At 43.4% G+C, this 25497-nt stretch overlaps 2 protein-coding genes across 2 annotated transcripts in view; both read right to left on the bottom strand.

The window, feature by feature from the left end:
- Positions 1-766: 766 nt before the first annotated feature.
- LOC130112808 (arachidonate 12-lipoxygenase, 12R-type-like) lies at positions 767-16784 on the bottom strand. Its single transcript, XM_056280303.1, has 15 exons — positions 16629-16784; positions 16180-16384; positions 15936-16017; positions 15706-15828; positions 15417-15520; positions 15121-15287; positions 14314-14457; positions 13431-13634; positions 12998-13084; positions 12713-12882; positions 12428-12483; positions 2080-2116; positions 1557-1683; positions 1181-1351; positions 767-946 (listed from the first exon to the last, which is right to left on the bottom strand). Exons 1-15 carry the CDS (start codon positions 16779-16781, stop codon positions 767-769), a joined length of 2010 nt encoding a protein of 669 aa, XP_056136278.1. The 5' UTR covers positions 16782-16784.
- A 1978-nt stretch (positions 16785-18762) lies between these two features.
- tbck (TBC1 domain containing kinase) overlaps positions 18763-25497 on the bottom strand; it is a 74734-nt gene continuing 67999 nt past the window's right edge. Inside the window, exon 26 of the mRNA XM_056279966.1 lies at positions 18763-18973. Coding sequence (XP_056135941.1) covers positions 18863-18973 — 111 coding nt within the window. The 3' untranslated portion in view covers positions 18763-18862. The remainder of the gene's footprint in view (positions 18974-25497) is intronic.

Here is a 25497-nt window from a genome sequence, read left to right as displayed (position 1 = left end):
TAATTGTATATGAGATATGATGTACAATAATTGGATATGAGATATGGCTGATATGGTGGAAAGAAGAAAGGTAGGCATACTGTGTGCGCAAGAGACCAGGTGGAAGGGGAGTAAGGCCAGGAGTATCGGAGGTGGGTGCAAACTCTTCTACCCTGGTGCGAATGGGAGGAGAAAAAGACAGGAGGCAGAGATGGAGGTGGCAGAGTTGAAGATGCTAATATTTTCACTAAGAGTGTTGAAGAAGGACAGGATTAGGAACGATTATATTAGAGGGACCGCTCAAGTTGGACGGTTTGGAGACAAAGCAAGAGAGGCAAGATTGAGATGGCTTGGACATATGTGGAGGAGAGATGCTGGGTATATTGGCAGAAGGATGCTGAATATGGAGCTGCCAGGGAAGAGGAAAAGAGGAAGGCCAAAGAGGAGGTTTATGGATGTGGTGAGGGAAGACATGCAAGTGGCTGGAGTGACAGAGGAAGATGCAGAAGACAGGAAGAAATGGAAACCGATGATCCGCTGTGGCAACCCCTAACGGGAGCAGCCGAAAGTAGTAGTAGTAGTAGTAGTAGTAGTAGTAGTAGTAGATACAATGAATAATTGTCATATATGTATAAGTTTAAAATAGAAAAAGTCTCTCTGGAAGTTTATAGTTTGTCTGAGATTGGAACAAACTATATGAGATCAATACTTTTGAAGAAATAAAAACAGGGATGCTGAATAAGTTATCTGTTCAAGTGTATGTGTAGGACATCATAACTTGCAGTATTCAAATAGCCACACTATTCTCCACCGCCATTGGGTCCATGTATGTATATGGGATTTCCAGATTAATGTTTCTGGTTTTGATGACTTTGCTTAAATTTTCCAGCTCCTCTTGAAAGTTCTTTATCAGGTTGCAGGGAACCTTCTCACTGAAATGTTCATCTGGGTACCGGCCAAGAGGGACCTGATGGAATTCAACATTAAAAACATTACTGAAGATGCAGTTGGTCAGACAGAACACAGAATGGCATTTATCAACTATTTTCTAATTTTAAGATAAATTCTGTCTTGATTCTAAGGGATATGTTTTCATACGGTTCTATGGAGTGAGAATTGTTTTTGAAAAAATATACAATTGTGACTTAAGTATTATGTTTAAGATGTATATACATTTTTCCTGAAACCATTGGATACATACAAAATCAGTGGACTGCTTGCTGAGTAGCCACATGGTCGACATGCCGTTAACTGTGGTGTTGACATCGGGGAACGTCCTCAGCATAGTACTTTCATTTGCCTTCCCCTTGACACTGGGTGGAGGGAGTTGCAAGGAGATAGGAGTGTTGGGCATCCAGCCACCATAATCATACTGTAATAGGTGAATGATCAATAGGTCATTTGTTAAAGCACATCATCACTCTCACTTTTTGTATTAGTAGCATAATTTTCCCAAAGGAATTCCAGATTAGTGGGTATTATCTATAAATGTATTCATAGACTATGTCATTGAAAGAAGTTAGGCCTAAATATAAAGAAGGATAATTATGAATGGGCTATAAATTTGAAAGACACACCTGTCCAGTGTTGACAGCAGAGTGCTGGGCTGAGCCAGTGAAAATCACCATGGTGACAAACTTGACCAGCTCATCCACAGTGGTAAAACTATTGGGGAGTCCTGAGTATAACAAATGACTTCCATTAGTTGGAGCTCTTTTGAAGGATCAGTCAGCCTTGAAATCAACTATTAATCAACAATGTGGCATAATATAGCATTCATTGTCATAAAAGGTAGACTGTATTAAATGGCATCTTAATCTATTTTACAATCATCTAAAGATATGGTGGCGGGATAAACTCTTAATCTACAATTTTCCAATTGGATCTGTTGTTGTTGTTTCATGGCAAATCCAAAATTCTAAATCCCAAATTCCCCCCTAGCTTGAGTCCATCCCACCTGTAGTGAATGTTTAGGGTCAACCTAAAAAAGTGTGTCAATAGCTACATAGCATTTTGCATCAAGTGACAGGCCAATTCTTTGTTGAAGCCTTTAACGTTAAGTGTTTCTTTAAGATGACCTGCTTTGGTATATGCAAATATTAAAAGATATCATGAATCCACTTCTGCGCTTCACAGTCTTGTTAAATCTGAAAAAACTCTCACGTACACAGCTCCTTCAGGAACCGCGTCCTCGTGCTTAAGCATATCAGCTCCTTCATGCCTCTGGGCGCATACGGTCTCACCATCCCACTTCTGACACCAATTTAGCGAATTCGGAGGCCAACCATAGGAACTGCCGCAGCCGGGACGCAAACCTGGATCTGCCGCACTGCGGGAAGCGTCGCTAACCGCTCGACTAAAGGGTCCAACCAGCTAGCCAGTGTCTGACTTTCTGTCTCTATGGAGGGATCCGACGACGACTTTATAATTCAGTCTCTTTATTTCAATGGTGACGGTTACAATCATACAGTAGCTAGCTCCACAGTAGTGACTCGTCTGAGTGCTAAACATAGACTGACGATTATGTGGTCCCCCTGCGTCAGATGGACCAATCAGCTTGTAGCTAACTTAACAGCCAATAGGAGTGCTTGTATCACATCCTTATAGCCAAACGGGCTATTATATTCTAGAGAATATTACATCCCCCTTCTTAAGAAATTGAAATCAAACATTAGACTCCCAACATTAGTAGCACATGTCCTATATCAAACATATGAACAATCCAGACAAAAGAAAACACATTTTATAGTAATCACTGATAGAGTCAATACTCTTAATAAAACAGGTAATATCATTCATTCAATATTACTGTATGCATATTAAACTACGGTAAGTAATCAAACACTTAAGAGGTAATACAAATCACAAGAACATTTACAATAATTTTTTTTTTTAGATAAGGGCAGCGATCCGCCTACACCCTTGTACATTACAGGTCCAGAACCTCTCTGGGCTTCACTGCTCGTCCATACCTTGTCTGGTAGGGGACAGTCTCTAAGGCTGTCTCAGCCGCTGCATGTGAGACATGCGGTGTGTTGTGAATTGTGAGTTGACCATATTTCTCGTCAGTGCCTGTGTTGGTGTGAGTGTCAGTGTGTGTTTCTTTTGTGTCCAGGAGGTGACGTCTGTTTCGTCTGTACTCCTGTCCTTCAGCTGTGCGGACGTGGTAGGATCTGTTGGTATCCGCTGGCTGAATGACAACTGCTGGTTTCCAACAGCCATGCTCCTGGAGTCTGATGTGTTGTCCTTCGTGCAGCTGTGACATCGGCTTCGCTGACCTGTTGTAGTACCTTTTCTGCTGCAGCTGACGTTGGACTCTCCTGGCATGCGTGTCTCTGTGACTGACGACCTTGGGCTGAAGCTGCTGGTGTGTGTTGGGTAGAATTGAGCGTAGACGACGACTCATGAGCAGCTGGGCTGGTGATCTAAAGCTGTCGACAGGTGTGTTCCGATACTCAAGCAGACTCAGGTAGGGGTCTCTCTGGTCAGCCTTGGCCTTTCCCATCAGCAACTTGGCGATCTGTACTGTTTTTTCAGCGAGGCCGTTGCTTTGGGGATGATGCGGACTGGTAGTCGTGTGGGTGAACTCCCAAGTCTTCGCGAAGGTCTCAAACTCCATACTTGAGTACTGAGGTCCATTATCTGAAATAACAGTCTCAGGTACGCCGTGTCTGGCGAAGGTTGCCTTCAGCTTGTGTATCACAGCTGAGGATGTTGTGCTGTGTAGCTTGTCGAGTTTGAAGTATCTGCTGTAATAGTCCACTGTGACGATGTAATTGTCATGATTCCAGGTGAACAAGTCAGTAGCGACTACTTGCCATGGCCTGTCTGGGATCTTGTGGCTGATCATGGGCTCTTTAGTGTTTGACGGTCTGTAGGTGAGACAGGTGGGGCACTGTCCAACCATCTCCTCGATCTGCTTGTTCATACCAGGCCAGAACACTATGTCACGGGCTCTCTGCTTGCATTTCTCCATGCCCCTGTGTCCTGTGTGTATCCGGGATAACATCTCTGCGCGGAGCAAGGTAGGTATGATGATTTTCTCGCCTTTAAACAAAATGTTATTCATCTCTGACGGTTCATCTCGGTGGTTCCAGTATTCTGCAACTCTCTGAGGGCATCTTCTCCTCTCCTCAGGCCATCCTTCTCTGATTGTCTCTCTCAGCATTGTGAGCTGTGTGTCTGCGGCAGTCGCAGCTCTGATCTCTGTCAGTTTCGTGTCACTGACCGGCAGGCCACTGTACACTGTATGTACCTGCATGTCCATGCCTTCTCTGAGGCTGTCATCTTGGTCTGTGAGCGACTTGTGGGACAGCGTGTCTGCCACGTGGATCTCCTTGCCTGGTCTGTGCATGATGGTGAAGTCATACCACTGTAGCTGGAGGATCATCCGCTGTAGTCTCGGAGGCGCTGCTGCGAGTGGTTTTCTCATAATGGACTCAAGCGGTTTGTGGTCACTCTCCACGATGACATAACGACCATAGATGTATTGGTGAAAATGCTTGCATCTGAACAGAATAGCATATAGCTCTTTCTCTATTTGTGCGTAATTGACTTCACTGTCATTTAGCGATTTGGATGCATATCCAATGGGCTTTTCTTCCTGTAGCAGGACTGCACCTAGTCCGTACTTCGATGCGTCAACTTGTAGTCTGAGCTCTTTACCAGGGTCATAGTAGGCTAAGACTGGTCCTGGTTCGTGTGTGATCACTTCTTTCATCTTCCTGAAAGCTTCGTCATGCTGCGCATCCCATCTGAATTCACTTGACTCCTTCAGCAGGTGACGCATGGGTGCGTTGATGTCTGAGAGCATCGGGGCAAACTTGGACAGATAGTTAACCATACCGAGGATTGTCTCCAACTCACCCTTGTCCTTTGGTGGCTCCATGTCTCTCACAGCTGCAATTTTGGCTGGGTCAGGCTTGACTCCATCCTTTGTGATGCGATGCCCAAAATAGCTGACCTCGGTGGCGCAGATCGTGCTCTTCTCCGGGTTGAGTTTCACTCCTCGCTCTCTGGAGCGCTGCAGCATGGCTCGGAGGTTGCTGTCGTGCTCCTCCTTGCTCTTTCCATATACGAGGACATCATCCGCTATGGCTGTGACTCCATGTAGACCTTCATAGGTCTCATCAACCTTCCGTTGAAACTCGTCCTGGGCGGAGATCGACCCAAAAGGTAGACGAAGGAAACGGTATCTTCCGAACACCGTGTTGAATGTTGTCAACTTGGACGACTCTTCTGCGAGTTTTATCGTCCAGTACCCTGAGCGAGCATCCATGACACTGAAATAGCAGGCCCCTGCCAGTTTGGAGGTGATGTCGTTGAGGGTAGGTAGAGGATAATGAGGTCGTTTCACAGCCTGACTTTCACAATAATCTGTTGCTTCTCCATGTTCTGTAGCTCCTCTTTGAGACAGTCGCGTAAGGCTACTGGAACGCGCCTTGGTGGGTAGACCACAGGTGTTACATTTGGGTCAACGTGGATTATGCATTGACCAGGAAATAGTCCTATTCCTTTGAAAACATCTGAGTACTCCTCAATGAGTGATACCTCGGGTGTGTTGGATACAGACAGTATGAACTTGATCAGTCCAAAGTCTAGGCATGCTTTTAATCCTAGCACAGGTGGTGCCTGTGTGTCAACAACATAGGACTTCAACATTGACTGGGTGCCTTTGTACTGGCATTTCAGGTCTCATTTACCTTGAACGACGAGCCGCTCACCACCATAGCCATATAGTGGGCGAGTGGAGGGCTGCAATGCACTCTGTATTCCCAGTCTTCTGAAAGCTTGTGTGGGAATGACATTAGCTGAGGACCCAGTGTCTACTTTAAAACTGTGTGTGTTTTTGTTTGGACCTACTTGCATATCCACGAAAACTTGATCCATATTTTTACTGTCTTTACCTTATGTCAATGCGTCGATGAACAGTTCTTCATTGTCTGAGCATCTGTCAGACTCATTTTCCTCCACAGTGTGTACGCCTTTTCCTGGTCTGGAGAGACACACTTTAGCGAAATGGTTCCATTTGCTGCAGCTGTTGCATTGCTTGCCTTTTGCTGGTCAGGTTTCGTTTCCACTGTGAGTCTTGTTCCCACAGTATTTGCATCCTTTACTGCGGTTGTTGTCTCTCGCTCTCCATGAGGCATTGTCTGACGCTGCGCACCATTTTGTGTCGTCCTCGCGCCTTTTCCAATGCTTCTTCTTTGTTGCATTCCGACCGATTGCATGCACAGCCTGTTCGCGCGTGCCCGTGCTGGTGCTAGCAATGGTTTTGAGCTGTGCTTGTGATAGTTCATGAGACCTAGCAACGTCTATTGCTTTTTCCAATGTTAGCTCGGAACCGATGTTCAGTAGTTTCTCTCTCACTCTCGGTGAATGAACTCCGAAAACGATACGGTCTCTGATATCCTCTTCACTCTCTCTATAATTACAGTCCTTCACAAGCTGTCTCAAATCAGTCACAAACTGTTCGAAAGGCTCGCTAGCTGCCTGTGCCCTTCCATGGAACTCATAGCGCGCGAAGATCACATTTGCTTTGGGTTTTACATACCGGTCAAAACGACCGTAGTATGTTTCCAACAACTTTCCTTCCGCTTCTGAGAGCGTCCATGTATTGTAAATGTCCCGTCCATTTTCTCCTATCCAAATCAGTGGGTAGCTGCATTTTTCATCCTCCGATTTCCTCTTTAAAGGTCCAGAAAACATCAACTCGACGTGCAGTTTAAACTTGCGCCATGCTTCGGGCAGATGGCTAGCTTCCCAGTCCATGCGGGGTGCAGGAACTCCAGCGACGTCCATTATGACTTTTCTGTTTATTCTTTTTTCTCCTTTTCACGCTTTTACTCTGACACCATGTCTGACTTTCTGTCTATATGGAGGGATCCGACGACGACTTTATAATTCAGTGTCTTTATTTCAATGGTGACGGTTACAATCATACAGTAGCTAGCTCCACAGTAGTGACTGAGTGCTAAACATAGACTGACGATTATGTGGTCCCCCTGCGTCCTCATGCGTCAGATGGACCAATCAGCTTGCAGCTAACTTAACAGCCAATAGGAGTGCTTGTATCACATCCTTATAGCCAAACGGGCTATTATATTCTAGAGAATATTACAGCCAGCGGCCAACGTGTCTACTTATCCATGCACGTTACACTACCCCCCCCCCGTCCCCGCGCTTAAGCATATCAGCTCCTTCACGCCTCTGGGCGCATATGCTTCCGATGGCCTTACGGCCTCACCACCTTTACCACTTCATTCATGTTTTTTATAACCTTATTATTGTCATTGATGAAGTGATTGGGCAGATATGTAGACACAGAGTTATTTCCGATTACACCGTTTAATATTTTCCAAGTACCTTTAATGTTGTTTTGATTTTCTTTTAACATTTTATTATAATATTCTTTCTTCGCTTGTCTCAAAATCATTGTCAACTTATTTTTGTAAATCTTATATTGCTTTTCAGTTGTCTTTGTTCTAAATTTTATGAAGTCTCTGTAAAGTTTATTTTTCTTTTTGCATGCATTTTGCAAGCCCTTTGTTATCCAAGGTTCATGTTTGCATGGCATTACCGGACAATGTGAATCATACAGTGACAAGTAACGCTTTAGAAATGTCTCATATGAAGTATTTACCTCTTCTACATAAACCCCTTTCCACTTTTGAATTTGTCTATTGCTTCATCAGTTCTTACCCTTACATAGCTATATGCAATTTCCTCGTTATTTCTCTTTATTTGACAATCATATGTTAGAAATACAGGTAAATGGTCGCTTATGTCGTTTATTATTAGGCCACTTTTAACATTATTCTCCATAATATTTACAAAAATATTGTCAAATAATATTGCACAACTCGAGGTTGTTCTACTGGGCTTGGTAATCAAAGGGCATAGCCCTCTGCTATATAATGTATCCAAAAAAATCTGATGTTGTTTTATGTTTAGATACATTTAGAAGGTCAATGTTGAAATCCCCACAGATTAATGTTTACTTTCATTTAGCCTATTCATTAATTCTTCCATACTATCTTTAAACATTTCTACATTTGACCCTGGTGTTCTGTATACACAAGTGACAACGATATTTCTCATCCTTTCCATTTCAATTTCTACAGTTATGCATTCCATTAAATTATCGATTACAGTTGTCATGTACTCAATTGGTCTGCATTTCAAGTCACTGTCCATATACAAGGCCACACTCCCTCCCCTCTTGATGACTCTATTGCTATGATGTAACTCATAACTCTCAATATGAAAATCAATACCTTTCTCTTGATTTAACCACGTCTCAGGTAAGGCTATCAACAAATAATCATTGAGCTTAGTGAAGTCTGTGTAAAGACTTCGACAGTTGAAATGTATTGTAACGTGCATGGATAAGTAGACACGCTGGCCGCTGGCTGGCGGGTCTGACCCTTTAGTCTAGCGGTTAGCTATGTCTCCTGCGGTGTGGGCGATACAGGTTCGCTTCCCGGCCGCGGCAGTTCGTGTGGTTTCGTTGTTCCGCCGAATTCGCTACATTGGTGTCAGAAGTGGGATGGCGCGATCGTAAGGCCATCGGAAGCGTAGGCGCCCTAAGGCGTGAAGGAGCTGATATACTTAAGCGCGGGGACGCGCTTCCCGAAGGAGGAGGGTAGTGTAACGTGCATGGATAAGTAAACACGCTGGCCGCTGGCTTGCGAATCTGACCCTTTAGTCTAGCGGTTAGCGATGTCTCCTGCGGTGCGGACGATACAGGTTCCCTTCCCGGCCGCGGCAGTTCCTGTGGTTTCGTTGTTCCCCGAATTCGTTACAGTATTAACGAAAATGTTTTTTATAAATATTATAGTAATTAATTAATTTGTTCAGATCTTTATTGTTCAACTTTATTGTTTATCTTTGCATTTTTGATCTTGACCTCGTGTAGTAGCCCTGTAGCAGAGCCCAGGTAGCGTAGCGGTCTATTCCGTTGCCTACCAACATGGGATCACCAAGCCGAATCCCCGTGTTACCTCTGGCTTGGTCAGGCGGCCCTGCAGACACAAGTGGCCGTGTCTGCGGGTGGGAAGCCGGATGTGGGTATTTGTCCTGGTTGCTGCACTAGCGCCTCTCTGCTGGCAGAGAGGGGGTGGAGCAGCGACCGGGACGGCTCAAAAAGAGCGTGGTAATTGGCCAGATACAACTGGAGAGAAAAAGGGGGAAAATTGAAAAGAAAAAAAAGTAGCCCTGTACTGTAGGCTAATGTTAGTTGTTCTAAGAAGCTTAGCTAGCTACCTGGTAGCTTAGCTAGCTCCTGTCCTGTCTTTCGCAGAATTGTGATGGATGCAAATGCCGTGGACCGGATTCTACGAGAATCTTTTCACACTTTCTCCTATGAGGAAATACTAGGAGTGAAGGCACAGGGGAGATCAAAGCCCTCATCAAGTTGGTGCAGAGAGTGGGCTGGGTAAGTTGTAGTTTTAAGTGTTCTGGGTATGACAAGGTGGAGTGGCTAACAGGGAGTGTGCTGACCGATTGCTTGTATTGCTGGCCTTATGTGATATTTAAGTGTGCTGCTGCAGGAGATGGGTGTTTTTCAAAGTTTGCAAGAGATGGAGTTGAGGATCTACAAAATTTTGACAGATCTGTTAAGCTTCATGAAAAATCAAAGGAGCATGTCAGTGCAGCGATGCAAGATGGAAGATTAAATTTTTTTAAAGAACACAACTTTTGAAGAGCAGATAGAGAAGTACAATCTAGTAACCCACAACTGAAAAACAGAGCAAGCTGTTTTTATTCTCTACAGACTTCATGAATTTCATCTTATCTTTTGTGCACTCCTGACATGCTCTTAACTCCTACCTCAGTCAAAAGTCACCGTCTTGCTTGTTTAGTATCAAGGGCTTGAACTAGTGCTAAATCTGAAGACCAAATACCCACAATGTTAAGCAGAGGAGGGCAGAAAGGGGTGCCAAAGCAGCCGCTTAGGCAAAGTAAGGCAAGTGGATGAGTTGGGAAAATGCAGAGAAAAAAAAAACTTGAATGGGGAGAGCTGTGGGGTATGATGCTAAACCAAACTAGATCAATTTAAGATACTACTCATGTTACTACGCTCTAAACCTAAGTGGGTAAGTGAGGACTCCATACAACTAGGATAACTATACTTAGATGTATTCAGTCAGATGTAAAATTAGTCTTTTCCAAGACTACATACATACATACACTCACACACACACACACACACACACACACACACACACACACACACACACACACACACACACAAACACACACACACACACACACACACACACACACACACACACACACACACACACACACACACACACACACACACACACACACACACACACACACACACACACACACACCTTGCAAAAGCAATTAAGAATAAGTTGGTTAAGTTGTAAGGACTCAGTACAATAAATTAGGCTTCATGTAATTTAGGACAGTTAAAATTAGTCAGGGATAGGTATAAATGTTGGTAGTTTTGGGGAAATACACGATAACTGTTTAAGGGGAAGACCTTTTGTGTGGTGATGAAGGCAGTGGACTGTATGCTCAGTTGAACTTGCAGTGCTATGGGAACTTTCAGTTAAATGAGGCTCATGAAAGGAAACGATCCAGTTGCACTAAATTGGCAGGAGGTCGAGCAGTGTGGTTAGAAAGATAGAGTGCATCCAGTGGAAGTCGTTTGTTGAGGGTTTTCCGCAAAGTTTACTCTAACACTGTACAGTTGGTCAGAAATTCAAAGATGTAGCTTGAAGCAGGCAGCTAAGGTTATTGCAGAGGCTGGCTTGGAAGCCAGGAAGTAGGTGAGGACTTGGAAAAAGAATTTAAACTGGGTTACAAAGGTGCCAAGGTTAGATAACGTTAATTTTTTGTATTGTGTTCTGGTTTGCTAATATATTATTTTGTGAAGATATCAGTATGTTGATTTGAGTGCTATCTATTGACTTGTTGCGTGACAACAGAACTTCTTAACATGCAGTATTCCATTAGCGGTTTGTTAATACTTGTCTGATTTAGTTAATGTTTTGGTAAAAATTGTTCACTAAGGTTTTCATTTATTGTCACAACTACTGTATGGCAACAGAGGATGGTAGTCATACAATGTTTTTAGTTCATTCTTCCCTTTTTTTTGCCCTCACTCACACTGAACCCTGTAACATTGAATTTAATTGATTTTGTGAACCGTACTGTTTATGAAAAGGCAATTGGGTTTCTCATAGTTCAGCCCAGCGTCCCCTCTGGTAACCATTTTTTTGGGTTAGTACATCAATTGTTGTCCAAAACGGGCTTCTGTATGAATGTGCAACCTGGAATATTGCACAAATGATTTTTGCATCCTTTCCAAAAAATGTTAGCATCTCTTAAATGGTTACCTATGTTTATTTAAGTTGATATTACTAATACCTTTTAAAGCACAGCCATGGCAAAATTTAAGTCAAAAGGTTAAAACTTTGTTTTCTTTTCTAGTGAGTCTCAACACTCTTCAATGTGACGTGTAAATTGGCAAACTATTAATAAAGCTTTAATAATAATAATGATAATAATAATAATAATAATAATAATAATAATGACACGGTGGAGTGGTGATAGTGCGGTCGCCTCACACCAAGAAGGTCCTGGGTTCGAGCCCCAGGGTAGTCTAACCTTGGGGGGTCGTCCCGGGTCGTCCTCTGTGTGAAGTTTGCATGTTCTCCCTGTGTCTGTGTGGGTTGCCTTTGGGTGCTTTGGTTTCCTCCCACAGTCCAAAGACATGTAAGTCAGGTGAATCAGCCATACTAAATTTTCCCTATATGTGTGTGTGTGTGTGTGTGTGTGTGTGTGTGTGTGTGTGTGTGTGTGTGTGCCAGCCCTGTGATGGACTGGCGACTTGTCCATTGTGTCTCCCTGACTGCTGGGATAGGCTCCCGCATCCCACGACCCTGGTTGGGATAAGTGGTTTGGATAATGGATGGAATGATAACAAGAAGAAGAAAGACTAAAAAGTTTTAAAAGTGTAGAGAAAGTAACTATGAAAAACAGCCTTGGTGCAAAGCAAGATGCTTCAAGTTCAAAAGCGTCAAAAGATTTTATTGTAAGGTAGGTTTCTCTATCTTGCTCCTTTCTGGAATAAGCACATTAAGTTAGTTGTGCAGCCCTTATGTGAGTCACCTCAGCTGATTTCAACAGCCTGCAGGAAATATATACCTACGTGCAGGACATGGGTAATTATCTTTGGCAAATCCAGAATTGAAGACTACACAGTGACAACTTGAAGAATGACTACTGTTGTACTTGGTGCCTGAAACACACAAGCTGCCCAAAGCTTGGACTCATGCCTACATTGTACTTTGCCAAGGATTTCAATGGAGCCAACTTGAGTTGCAAAGTGTGAGAACAGCAGCTTGCATGAATGAACACATACATACATGCACCAGACCCATATATTGTCGAGTTCGTGTTATGCAACCTCTTTGTAAGCCAAAGTCAAATGAATAATAACACACCAAAACTAACGCCAAGTGCCTCGTAAGGTAAGACAAGTACTTTAGGAGGCAATGTATTTCTTTGTGATCTCTGTGGCTGTCATGAAATAAATGGTTCCCCCCTCAGTTTTATTACATGATGACTGTACTTCACTAATACAGCCAGGAGCATGCACTGATAAACTGACTCATATTAGTGTGACAAAGTCTAGTATGTAAACCAGAGCTGTATAAGAAAGTGCCAGTGCTGTGGAAAGTGTCTTTAGTACCTATGGATGATGTCCCAAAGCCTGAGTCCATCATCCCTGTAGTAGAAGTTTGGCACAGAGTCCAGCCCCCGCTCAGCAATGTCCTCTGGTATACAGAGGGAACTGTATGTCATGGAGGACATTCCTCTTTTCAGGATGGTGAACATAGACTCCCCACCGGAAGCTGCAAACTAAAATAAAATATATGTTTGACAAATAAGATGTACATCGCAGTAAGTAAAAACAATATGAAATAAGTCTCATTAGTTAGGCGGTGAGCAAACAAGTATGTTGGTCATTTCTTACTTGAGTGAAAACACCATCCTCTGCTATGAGCAGAAGTCGGGCCAGGTAGTTGATCTGGAGGGTGTAGCGAGTGTGTGGTATCAAGAGCTTAAGAAGAAGAAAAAAGGAGGTTATTGAACAATAATCATGACTTTAAAAATGCCATCTAATTGGCAATATTGCAAATCTGGACAGTGGGTTGTATCTTAAAATCTATAAGAGAATAGCTTAAAACCTGGCTGGACATTGATATTATGTCAAAGAGATTTGTCATTAATGTAGTTTTTTTGTGTTGAAATAAAAGTGATCTGAAGTTTATGAAAAATAATCAAACTGTGTACTCCGTGATGTATACAGAAATAGGAGTGACAGATTATCAGGCTGTGCATATTCGCTCACACTGAGGGATCATAAACAGGCTTCCTTTGTGTTGTGCAGTACTCTTTCTAGTTACCTTGAAAAGAGGGTGCACCATTGGGAGGTTACGCAGTAGCGAAACTGCAAAAACTTCAGCCAGCAGATGAGTTCGCAACAGGTGAACATTAAGCTGGTGCTCACTGAAGTCTGCACTTCTCACAAAAATCTTGGCCAGCAACCAATCATACTCGGAGTCAGTCGGGAAAAAGATTGGGTTGTCTTCAGCTGGCTTCTGTTTTAGCTACAGGAGAAGGAAGTGAAGCATAAATGATCAATTCAACGCAGGCTGTCATTAAGTGACCTACTATCATGTACAGGACACTGACAGGACAGTCACGACTTCTTCTGACAATATTTAGTACATACGACATAATGCATACTCTTGAAAATGTAGTTGCAGGAGTGAGCTGCATGGCATGTAATTTTTTGTTTTTTATTTTCTTTGATTTTTTTCTCCTCTTTTTCTCCCCAAGTGTATCTGGCCAATTACCCCACTCTTCTGAGCCATCCCGATCGCTGCTCCACCCCCTCTGCCGATCCGGGGAGGGCTGCAGACTACCACATGCCTCCTCCGATACATGTGGAGTCGCCAACTGCTTCTTTTCAACCTGACAGTGAGGAGTTTCACCAGAAGGACATAGCGTGTGGGAGGATCACGTTATTCCCCAAATTTCCCCTTCCCCCTGAACAGGCACCCCGGCCAACCAGAGGAGGCGCTAGTGCAGCGACCATGACACATACCCACATCCGTCTTCCCACCTGCAGACACGGCCAATTGTGTCTGTAGGGACGCCCGACCAAGCCGGAGGTAACACAGGGATTTGAACCGGCGATCCCCGTGTTGGTAGGCAACGGAATAGACCGCTACGCTACCCGGACACCGGTGGCATGTAATGTTAATAGGAGAATGCAAGTCTCACCTGAATAGCAATGGGCATCAGTTTATCATCGGGAGTTTTGTGGAGCAGGATGAGGGGAGCCATCAGGTACTGTTGCTTTCCATTGATGGTGTTTGGCTTCACTCCATCCAAACGCTTGTAGTCGCAAAGGAATATGTTTCCTCTCTGTAGGAGATATTCGAATAATAATGCTTTTGAGCAAATCTGTGATTAGATTTCAGCGAGGTTAGAAAATTATTTTACTAGAAGCCTAGACAGTTTTGATAGTGAATACACAGTGTACACATACTGTAAATGACACAAACACAATTACAAATTCGGCATGCCAGGACAATAACCCCCCCCCTCTTTTTCTCCCCAATTGTATCTGGCCAATTATCCAACTCTTCCGAACGGTCCTGGTCACTGCTCCACCCCCTCTGCCAATCCGGGGAGGGCTGCAGACGACCACAGACTCCGCCGATACATGTGAAGTCGCCAGCCACTTCTTTTCACCTGACAGTGAGGAGTTTCACCAGGGGGACATAGTGCATGGGATGATCACGCTATTCTGCTCAGTTCCCCCTCCCCCTGAGCAGGCGCCCCAGCTGACCAGAGAAGTGCTAGTGCAGCGACCAGGACACATACCAACATCTGTCTTCCCACCCGCAGACGCGGCCAATTGTGTCTGTAGTGACTGATGCCCGACCAAGCCAGAGGTAACACGGGTAGGCAACGGGATACACCGCTATGCTACCCGGACACCCCAATAAATAATGTTTTTAACATTTAGGTTGACTTTAAGCATCTACTTACACAACAGGTAAAACAAGTATATAACAAATCTACCTTCATTTCTTCTGCTAGGCTACTGCCACCACGAAGATTGACCATGTCGTCAGTGACAGGTAGGTTGTCTGGCATGACTGAACAACGACGAATCAATATCGGATTGACACCATTCAGAAACTGGTAGCCAAAAAAAGCATCCTCCTTCCAGTGTTGTTTGACATAGTCTGGAAAGAAAACCAAGTTACCAACTTCTACTACGGTGGGTTTGGAACCCTCTCCTAGCCATTTTTACAAGCCTAATGTTAATCTGCAATTGAGTGGAGAAAAAAAGCTCAACCTGTACATCACAGTACCTGATAAGGCAGTTGATTTGGTGCAGAAGACCTTCTTGATAGCATCTATATCTTTCCAGTTATCTTTGACGCAAGAGTACCCCTTCAGTTGGAGCTCGGCCAGCCTTGGGAAAGGTAACAAAAAAGGATCACTTTCTTACTCCCAGTCCATATAGAAGAGCCTTTACTCACTCAAACTTTCAGTCAAAATCTGTCTTTTGAATTCAGAGCGAATGCAGCATTTGAGAAAGTTTTGAGCTCTGGTATGATTTGGTTTATTTTGAGGTCAGGAACAATTGGAGGAACTTACCCAGAAGACGCAGTTAGGAGAAACTCTGTTGCCTTGGTAAAGGAAAAGCGGACCTCGCAAGGTAAAGAGAGAGGATCGTCTACTTTTATGCAATGTGATATCCCCTCCTTATACACATGCCACCTACAGAGAAGGAAAGGACCATGGAATAAAGGGCAGTTTAATCAATGATCATACACTACTGCATTTTTGGAAAGCATAGCATATTAATTGTGTCTCAAATGTCTCACCTGTACTTTTGCTCTCTTTGTTTGAGCTCCTTCCGTCTGCTGTACATGCCAAGAGGATTATTGTCATCAAAAACTCTAAGAGCTGGAAAAGAAAAAAAAAGTTCAATATATTGGATACTCATAAGAAAGAAAATAATCTCTCATGTGGCCACCGCTGCCTCCACCCCACACACACAGACACACACACAACCTTAAAATCTTAAATTTGCATAAAGTAGTTTAAATGGATTGAAATTGCATGGACCTTTGCCTTCTCTGAACAGGGTAACCTCGCTGTCATCTATCCAGCGGTAGATAGGGAAGTGGTAGATGTGTCCCTCTGGGGACTTGATTTCCACCTTAGCGGGGAACCAGGAGTTCTCTGGCATAAAGGGGAGAGGCTTTTTGTCCAGCTGTATTATCAGCAGTTCACCAAGGGACTTGGGGCACGACACGTTAAATGTAGATGTCTGCACAGAGAAATGGTGAGAGAGAGGCAACAAAGATCAATTTAAGTTAAATTAAGGGTAAGAAAAAATACGGAATACAGTAGATTTTATGCTGGGCAGGTATCATATAGTCTCTGGATTGTTACAATGAAGATGCATCTCATTTACTGGTCTAACACATGTGCAGCACTGTACACAGCTTATTTCCTCCTAAAGTCATGTTCTGCAATGTTGAAGGAAACATAGAAGGATAGCAAGGACTCACTGTTCCAATGTAAAAGGAAGCAACTCCCTTGAAACCAATGAGCCATGTGCGATCACTCTCCCCATCTGTACCCACGAGCTTAATGAAGACATTGTTTGTGGTGGTGGCCTGAGCAATGCTTCCAGTAGTCACAGTCACTTCATAGTTCACCATTTTCACTCTCAGGTGCAGATGGAATCCTTACAATAAGCATATGTTGATATCATTATCAGAAACGAGTTGATGGACTTATTTTATTGGCCCATACATGGAACAGTAATGTAATGACTGTAATGTAATGTAACAGTGCATATTAGATCAGGCCTATAAATTGCCAATATAAGCAACAAAATTATTCTTAATGTTTCAGTGAAAGGCAATACATTTACAGTGGAAAGGGACAGCAAAGTTAAGATATTGCAGTTGTATAAGATAATGTATAGTGCTATGAAGGAGAAATTCCATAAAAAGGAAAAAAAAGTTATTGCAGATTAAATCGATATGCATCTAGAAAAAAGACAGTTGTTTCCAGCTGTGACCATTGCGCCAGTGACACAATACGCAGATTTCTGTCCTACCTTGGTTTGTTGAAACTCGAAACAGTTCCTTAACTGACATTGATCTGCACCGCTTGCCCTCGCCTTATACAAAGTTTTTGGGGCGTGTCAGATGACACACTAGCTTCTTGAGAAATGTTGCATCAGTATGGGAATGTTGGATTTGCCAACACCATGTCAACACCAGAGTTATGAGATAAGACAATTACTGTATCTACGATGATAATAAAATATAAAATGAGAACGAGAGAGACGCTAATGTCAGTTTAACCCAAGAGACAGAATAGGTTTTCAGCATCACTGACAAGCATTAGCAAACCAATTGCTCAGCTTATTCAGTTGTAAATGATAAATAATTCTTTAAGTATAAATTCTGCTCAAGTTTGTGAATTTAATGAACACATTGAATTTTTTATTTTCATTATGCTCTTTATGTTGAAATCCCCAATAGGATGCAACCATCTGAATCACAAAACCCGCATCTGAAATTCCCAAATGCACCAACCTGTTATTTACTTGTGCTTGCATGGATGGGAATTATGACAGGCCTCCATGTCATGACTCCTCGACGAATACAGATCTGTTTAACTGACTGATTCATCTCAAGCAGACAAGACAAATCTTGTCAGGGAGGCTTGTTTAAAAAAACAACACCAGTTGAACGTCTCCACGTTAGGAGACAGTAAATGCCTAAAACAACGCAGCCCCTTGAATAAGCACTTGTAATCTTTAGGTTATAAACTATTTAAGCTTGTCAAAATCACAGCTTTAGAGTTTTTCATTTCAGGGTGCATATTTTGTGGATGCATAAATGTTGGTACATAAGGAAAACCATTAATTAATGGAGTTAATTATTTTTCAGCATTGCAGAGTAGTGAAGTAAAAAATGTAATGACTAAATTTAGTGATTATCTTTTTTTTGGATTCCTTCCCCCCCATTTTCTCCCCAATTGTATCCGGCCAATTACCCCACTCTTCCGAGTCATCCCGGTTGCTGCTCCACCCCCTCTGCTGATCCAGGGAGGGCTGCAGACTACCACATGCCTCCTCTGATACATGTGGAGTCGCCAGCTGCTTCTTTTCACCTGACAGTGAGGAGTTTCACCAGGGGGACATAGCGCATGGGAGGATCACGCTCCTCCTCCCCCCCGAACAGGTACCCTGACTTACCAGAGGAGGCACTAGTGCAACGACCAAGACACATACCCACATCCGGCTTCCCACCCGCAGACACAGCCAATAGTGTCTGTAGGGACACCCGATCAAGCCGGAGGTGATACGGGGATTCAAACCGGTGATCCCTGTGTTGGTAGGCAATGGAATAGACCACTATGCTACCCGGAAGCCCAAATTTAGTGCTTTTCTAATCCGAGGACACAAAGTGCTTTACATGAAATGACTACTTCTCATCACAGTATGGGTGGTGCCAGTGGGACTCAAACACCTACCTTCTTGCAGTATCAGTGCCATACTCACAGTGTGTGATGTAATAACCCTAGGCACTACTCTACAAAATGAGCTATGGGACGACTACGGATGGGGTGATCCATGGGTCAAAAAAGGATCTAAAAAGAACACTTCAACATAACAATTTCATTACTCCTTTCAACTTTTATTATCAGCACAAAACAGAATATCATTCTTCTGGTCCTTTCTGTTCATGTGAAGTCGAGTTTGACTGACAGCTGAGACGTCCAGTCAGATCTGGGGTGAGGGAACAGTGAGAAGTCCAGTAGGCTTCATCTTGTTGATGCCTCCATCCAGGACACAAACCCGTGGAAAGTTTATCTTCACCAGGTGGGTTGCAAACTGGAAAGAGAAAGAACTATGAAGTTTTAACAGAAATAAATTAAAAACTACTTAAGTCAATTTTATTTGTATAGCTCAATATCACAAATAACAAATTTGCCTCAGTGGGCTTTACAGCAACACAACATCCTGTCCTTAGACCCTTGCATCGTACTTACTTAGTGATACTTAGTGATAACAGCTTTAATTAATGCTATTTTGCAATAATATATCTGGGCTAAATAAAGCTCTTCATATGCATATTCATTGGATTGTCCTGTGGCCTGCATGAAGTCAATACAGATAAACATCCATCCATCCATTGTCTTAACCACTTATCCTGTTCTCAGGGTCGTGGGGATGCTGGAGCCTATTCTAGCAGTCATTGGGCAGCAGGCGGGGAGACACCCTGGACAGGCCGCCAGGCCATCACAGGGCTGACACACACATACCCATTCATTCCTAGGGACAATTTAGTACGGCCAATTCACCTGACTTACATGTCTTTGGACTGTGGGACCAACTCTGGTACTTCTTTCCATTGCCTTGGTCAGGGGTCCAGACAGGAGTATTAACCCTAACATGCAAGGCTTCTTTTTTTTTTGTATTTTATTCCCCCCTTTTCTCCCTAATTGTATCCGGCCAATTACTCCACTCTTCCGAGCTGTACCAGTCACTGCTCCATCCCCTCAGTTGATCCAGGGAGGGCTGCAGACTACTACAGGCCTCCTCTGATACATGTGGAGTCACCAGCCGCTTCTTTTCACCTGACAGTGAGGAGTTTCGCCAGGGGAACGTAGTGCATCGGAGGATCACGCTATTTCCCCCAGTTCCCCCTCCCCCCAAAGTGGTGCCCCAACCAACCAGAGGAGGCACTAGTGCAGCGACCAGGACACATACCCACATCCGGCTTCCGAACCGCAGACACGGCCAATTGTGTCTATAGGGATGGCCGACCAAGCTGGAGGTAACACGGGGTTCTGTACCAGGATCCCCGTGTTGGTAGGGAATGGAATAGACCACTACGCTACCTGGATGCCCCATGCATGTCTTTTTGATGGTGGGAGGAAACTGGAGCACCTGGAGGAAACCCACACAGACACGGGGAGAACATGCAAACTCCACAGAGAAAGGACCTGGGACGGCCTGGGGGTTCGAATCTTACTAATATTGTCTAGATGAATCCATTCCAATTTCAGTGTCTGATTACCAGTCTATCTCACTGTATGCTTATCTAGCGGTCTGTCAGTCTGATTTGTTCATAACTCATCTATTGTCTGTGTCTTTGTTTAATCTTAACCAGGGCTGCAGGGGCTGGAGCATGTCCTACCAGGCATTTGGCATAAGCCAGGAGGAGGACACTCTGAACAAGCTGGACAACAACTGAACTCACATTCAAATCTCAAATAAACCATTCATATCTGCCGGCACATTAGTGTCCACTTCAACTGACAAACTACATTACCCAGAGGAAACCAAGTCAACATGCAGGAAATGCGCAAAGTCCATACGTAGGGACTAATGGACCGTCATAAAAAATGAGGGCTGAGGACCCTTTTGTTGTGTGGAAATGTTGTGTTGTTCAGTGCTAACCACTAAACCACTGTGTGGCCTTCTGACTAACTCTCATTACTCAAATACAGTCAGTGATACAACCAAGAAATGCTCACATACTTCTGGCAATTGCATCAAGCTAGTATCAAATTTGCATTTTCTGATTGGAAATTACAGCCAATCATCATCCTTTAGATAGATAGATATACTTTAATCCCCATGAGAAAATTCATCTTCTGCATTTAACCCATCCTGGCCATGTAGCTGGGAGCAGAGCAGTGGGCAGCCACTGTGCATTACCTGGGGACCAATTTCAGTTCTTTTACCATGCCTCAGTCAGGAGCACAGACAGGAATTGACCTGATGACTAAACCAGTTTACATGCACTAAATGGCCTCAGCCTCAGCCCTATTTGCAATAACCTGGGTTCAAATCTGGCTCAGGACCTGTGTGGTATGCAGGGGTTAAATTGGGATTTGTTATGTGGTGGGGCCCTGATTGAGCAGGGTTGGCATGATGCCTTGATGCATGCTCAATAATTCAGGTATGAAAACCATACAAGGTTGAATCCGTTCCTCTGGATACAACGTTGACAGATAGTACGTTTCATCACTCAACTAAGTGACATCTTCAGTCTAAACTGACTGCAGGTATCCCCACCCTTATAAACAATACAGTACAATCAATACAGTTGCATAACAACCCGAAACCAATGACCAGTTTCAGGGTTGGTATGAATGTGCATGTTTGACGGCAGCAGTGACAGTGGTGTTTAGTGCCGCTTTATAAATAGCACAAGGACATTTAGAGTTAAGTATTCTTGACAAAACACAATTCTAAGCCACAGTTCAATGCCCTGTTTCATAACTCATAAAGTTTGATTTTTGAGAGCGCTCACCTTATCCAACCAAGATAACTTAAAATAGTTTATCTCTCAGTTCTTCGAAAGAATGTATTCCCAACGCTGCAAATTTGACTCTTTCCTTTGATTTCACATTTAGTGAAGTGTGTCAATATTTTCTGTTAGTAAAGTTAGACCATCTCAACCCTGAATTCTGAATAACACAATACAAAATACCAAAAAAAATACACTACATAACAATTTGGATTACCTCAAAGGATTACAATGATCTCACCTACTAACAATGTTTACCACTATTACAACCACAATTGTATTCACCCTACATCCACAATGTTAAACAAACAATGTAGTATAAAACCTTTTTTTCCATGTACACTTAGAGAAAATATGTTTCACCTTCACCCTCTGACTGGAGGGTGTGCTCCACATTATCAGGGCAACACATTGTTCAGCCTTCCTGGGAAAGTGTACTCTAGGGTGCTGGAAAGGAGGCTCTGACTGATTGTCGAACCCCGGCTCCAGGAGGAACAATGTGGATTCTGTCCTGACCGTGGAACGACGGACCAACTCTTTACTTTTGCGGAAGTGCTGAATGGGGCATGGCAGTTTGACCAGCCAGTCCACATGTGTTTTGTGGACTTGGAGAAGGCTTACAACCATGGTTTACCGGGCACGGCCAACTGGGAGGAGACCCCGGGGTAGACCCAGAACTCACTGGAGGGACTACATATCCAATCTGGCCTGGGAACACCTTGGGATCCCCCAGGAGGAACTGGAGGGCATTGCTGGGGAGAGGGGTGTCTGGAGTGCCCTACTTAGCTTGCTGCCACCGCGACCCTACCCTGGAGAAGCGGCTGAAGATGAATGACTGAATGCTTCGCCTTCTGGAAATGTGGTTAAATTCGTCCTACAGAATGCCACATAGGCTAACGCTGGTTACTAGGTGACAACACATTGAGATATACTCTTAGTTTATCAGATCCCAAATAGGCTGATATGTTGAACCCTGTGTGATAAGACACCGTTTTCTACATGCTAAATGGTCAGCAGACCTTCTGGTGAGTACCCACTTTTTCACATATTTTACCGGGGTCCACGACTCAAGAGGAGGGACAACCATTTTGACGAGCATAAGAGCTGATGTATTTTCAATTCTGAGTTGTGTGCAAATGGTGTGAAAACATTATTCATTTCTGAAAAACCTGTTTCACATCCTGCTCTGCTAACAGTAATCATTTCCATTGCATGTTTGAGTTTCATCAGGGCTCGATGTACTGGCATATGTGGGTTTTCTTTGAAATCTCTGTAGCTCTGTTTGACTCCAGAGAACCCTATCTTTAACTGACTGCAAAGTTATCCAGCTTTCTCTTCACCACACAGTAATGGTAGTGGGCTTGGCAATGGGCTTTGATCCAACACATTCACTTTGTGAAGAGTGATTCTTCCCTCATATTTGATCACACTACTTGTCATGCTTATGCATAATGCATCATAAAACTTGCTGGGATCAATAACCTTTTGTCTGTTGTCCTTCTGTAAAGGCAAATCATTAATGGAACCTCTCTGAATAGCCTCACATGAAGCTTTGTAGTATGGACCACTATCTGGACTATCTCTCATGGCAGAGAATAAATCTATCTGCTTTTTTATCAAATTGATTGACTGTGAGACTGATGTCTCTGGTCTGCAGAGATCAAAACATCTTTAAGCTCCTCACGACAATCCATCATAAGAGCCAAGTTTTGCCCAAAAGCATCTCCGCTCAACTTTGCTGCTAGACCTTCATACATACATCTCTCATTTGAATTTCTTTCTACATCTTCATTTTCAGCAGTGAGGTGCTTGTACACTGCACTATACATTGTCCAAACAGCATTCCCTGTTCTATAGGACGAGGCAACCCACTTTATCCCCAAGACATGTCTAATCCATCTCAGGTAGACACCTACTTCAGAGGCTGCGGCATCAAGCTCCCTCAAGTTTGTTGGTGACTGATTGTACAGACAATATACTAACTTGTCTACCTAAAAGAGTGCACTCAGTAGAGTGCAGATCCCCGCCAGGCATATCTGCCCTTCTCTGGTGCTCGGACTTGGCGACAAACCACCCCTTTTGTCACCTACCGGGAGAAGGGAGGCACTGCCTACGACTCTCCCCTTTTCAGGTGCTCAGACTTAGGCAAAAAATCAGCTGAGGAGTTAGCACTCAATTGCAGTATAAAACATGTTATTCAAAAAATGTTGAATCCCTGCAACCATGAGCTCCTTGACCATAAAAACCATTAGGCTGACAGGCCCAGTAGTATGCAAGATTAGCAGCAGACAGATACACACACACAGACAGAAAAACCAGTGTTTTACCTGCCATTATAAGTCTTTTGTGCAGTAGCCAAGTCAATTGAATGGGAAATATGGAAAAAAAAGTTTTTAATATGCAGTGCTCAAGCTAAAAAAAAATCTATTTAATAAAAACATTTTGCCCATCAGTCTGTGGATGTGCAGCCTCCTGAGTGGACCCCCGCACGAATGCAACAAAGTCTAAAATGAACTTGCACTTTCCAGAAAGAAAAGGTTTGCTATGCAACCATTTTGGCCTGACCTTAACCCTGTCTTTATTTTGATAACACAATAAAGCTGGGTAAACGATTCATGCTTGCGCATGTGTGACACATCTACGGTTGACTCAGACACTTCCTGTTTTGACTGCAACCTTGAGTAATTTGTTCCTTGATAAAGTTTGCATTTTTTGGATTATCAACATTCTTTTAATAACTTTTGATCACGTCGCTGCCTGATCCGAGTCAACCACATAGTATGTGAGTTGCATATGCATACGTACGGTTGACTTAGATCGGGCAGCAACAGAGAGCAGCGACAGAGTGAATGATAAGAGGGAGCAGCGATAGCAAGAACAAACATTTTTCAAAGGTTTTGAATCATAACAACCACAAGAGATTCTTCATCATACAGTCATAACTGTGCACAAAAAAATGTAGGCTGATAGGTCCAGTACTTTGCAAGATTAGCTGTGGTGGACACACACACACACACACACACACACACACACACACACACACACACACACACACACACACACACACACACACACACACACACACACACACGTGCGTGACCAAACTCATAATCCCCTCCAGGCAATCCACCTAGCAGGAATAAAAAAAGAAAAATAGTAAAGTGGTTGGTCTCTGTGCAGCACTTCACTGCATCCCCAACAGAAAGCTCAAACCTGTGTTCAAGGCAATGCCAGCCTATGAGATTTGGAAATTTACGTTTCAGGTTTGAGTACACCCCCGCCCTGCCTTTCTGCCTAACATTACAGGGGCACCATCTGAACAAAATCCAACCAGACATTCTTTAAGAAAGACATCATCAAGGCTGTATCTCAACAGACAGTTCAGCAGTCTATCAGTAATTCCTACTGCGATGGTATTCTTGAGCTCAATAAGGATCTAAGAAAAAGAAAAAGGTCAGTGTTCTGAGCCTTTAACTGATGTTCTGAGGTAAACAATCAAATCAAATCAAATCAATTTTATTTGTATAGCCCAATATCACAAATTACAAATTTGCCTCAGTGGGCTTAACAGCAACACAACATCCTGTCCTTAGACCCTCTCATCGGATAAGGAACAACTCCCTAACAATATGCAAGATGTTTTACTTAGAGGTGCTTTCATCCGCAATAACAGTGACCTTGAGTCAAGTAGATCTAATACTTGCAAGTAATGCCTACCTCATTTCTGTAGGTACGAAAAGTATGATTTCTGTACATGAGACATTTGTGTGAGGTACTCGTCCCACATTTACACCATTTGACCTCTGTAGTTCTGTTAGTCCAGGATGATCAGTATATGGTCTATTATTTTTAGCGACATACACTGTTCTGAAGATGTGCTGAGTTGAGGCTAGAAGCTCTTCTGGTGTTTTGTAAAAGCTTGATTCCAAAGCTTTTTCACCCTGTTTTTCGAATATTTCTTCTGCCAGTTTAAGGCTCTGTGAGACGCTGTGTTCTTTCTTGTATTTTCTTCCTCAGCAATTTCATTTGCTTCTCCCTACTGTTGCCATATGGGCCAACTCTACAATTCTGCCGCTCACTAGAGAATTAATATCTT

The sequence above is a fragment of the Lampris incognitus genome, chromosome 5 (genome assembly GCF_029633865.1).
Source record: "Lampris incognitus isolate fLamInc1 chromosome 5, fLamInc1.hap2, whole genome shotgun sequence".
Classification (NCBI taxonomy): domain Eukaryota; kingdom Metazoa; phylum Chordata; class Actinopteri; order Lampriformes; family Lampridae; genus Lampris; species Lampris incognitus.
This window is presented reverse-complemented; position numbering and strand designations above follow the sequence as displayed.

Coding starts and splice junctions, on each gene's coding strand:
- LOC130112808 (XM_056280303.1), bottom strand. CDS start 16,781: ATGGTGAACTATGAAGTGACTGTGACTACTGGAAGCATTGCTCAGGCC. Junction 16,385..16,628: donor CTTCCTTTTACATTGGAACA/GTGAGTCCTTGC, acceptor TTCTCTGTGCAG/ACATCTACATTTAACGTGTC. Junction 1,684..2,079: donor TGGATTCATGATATCTTTTA/ATATTTGCATAT, acceptor AAGAGCTCCAAC/TAATGGAAGTCATTTGTTAT.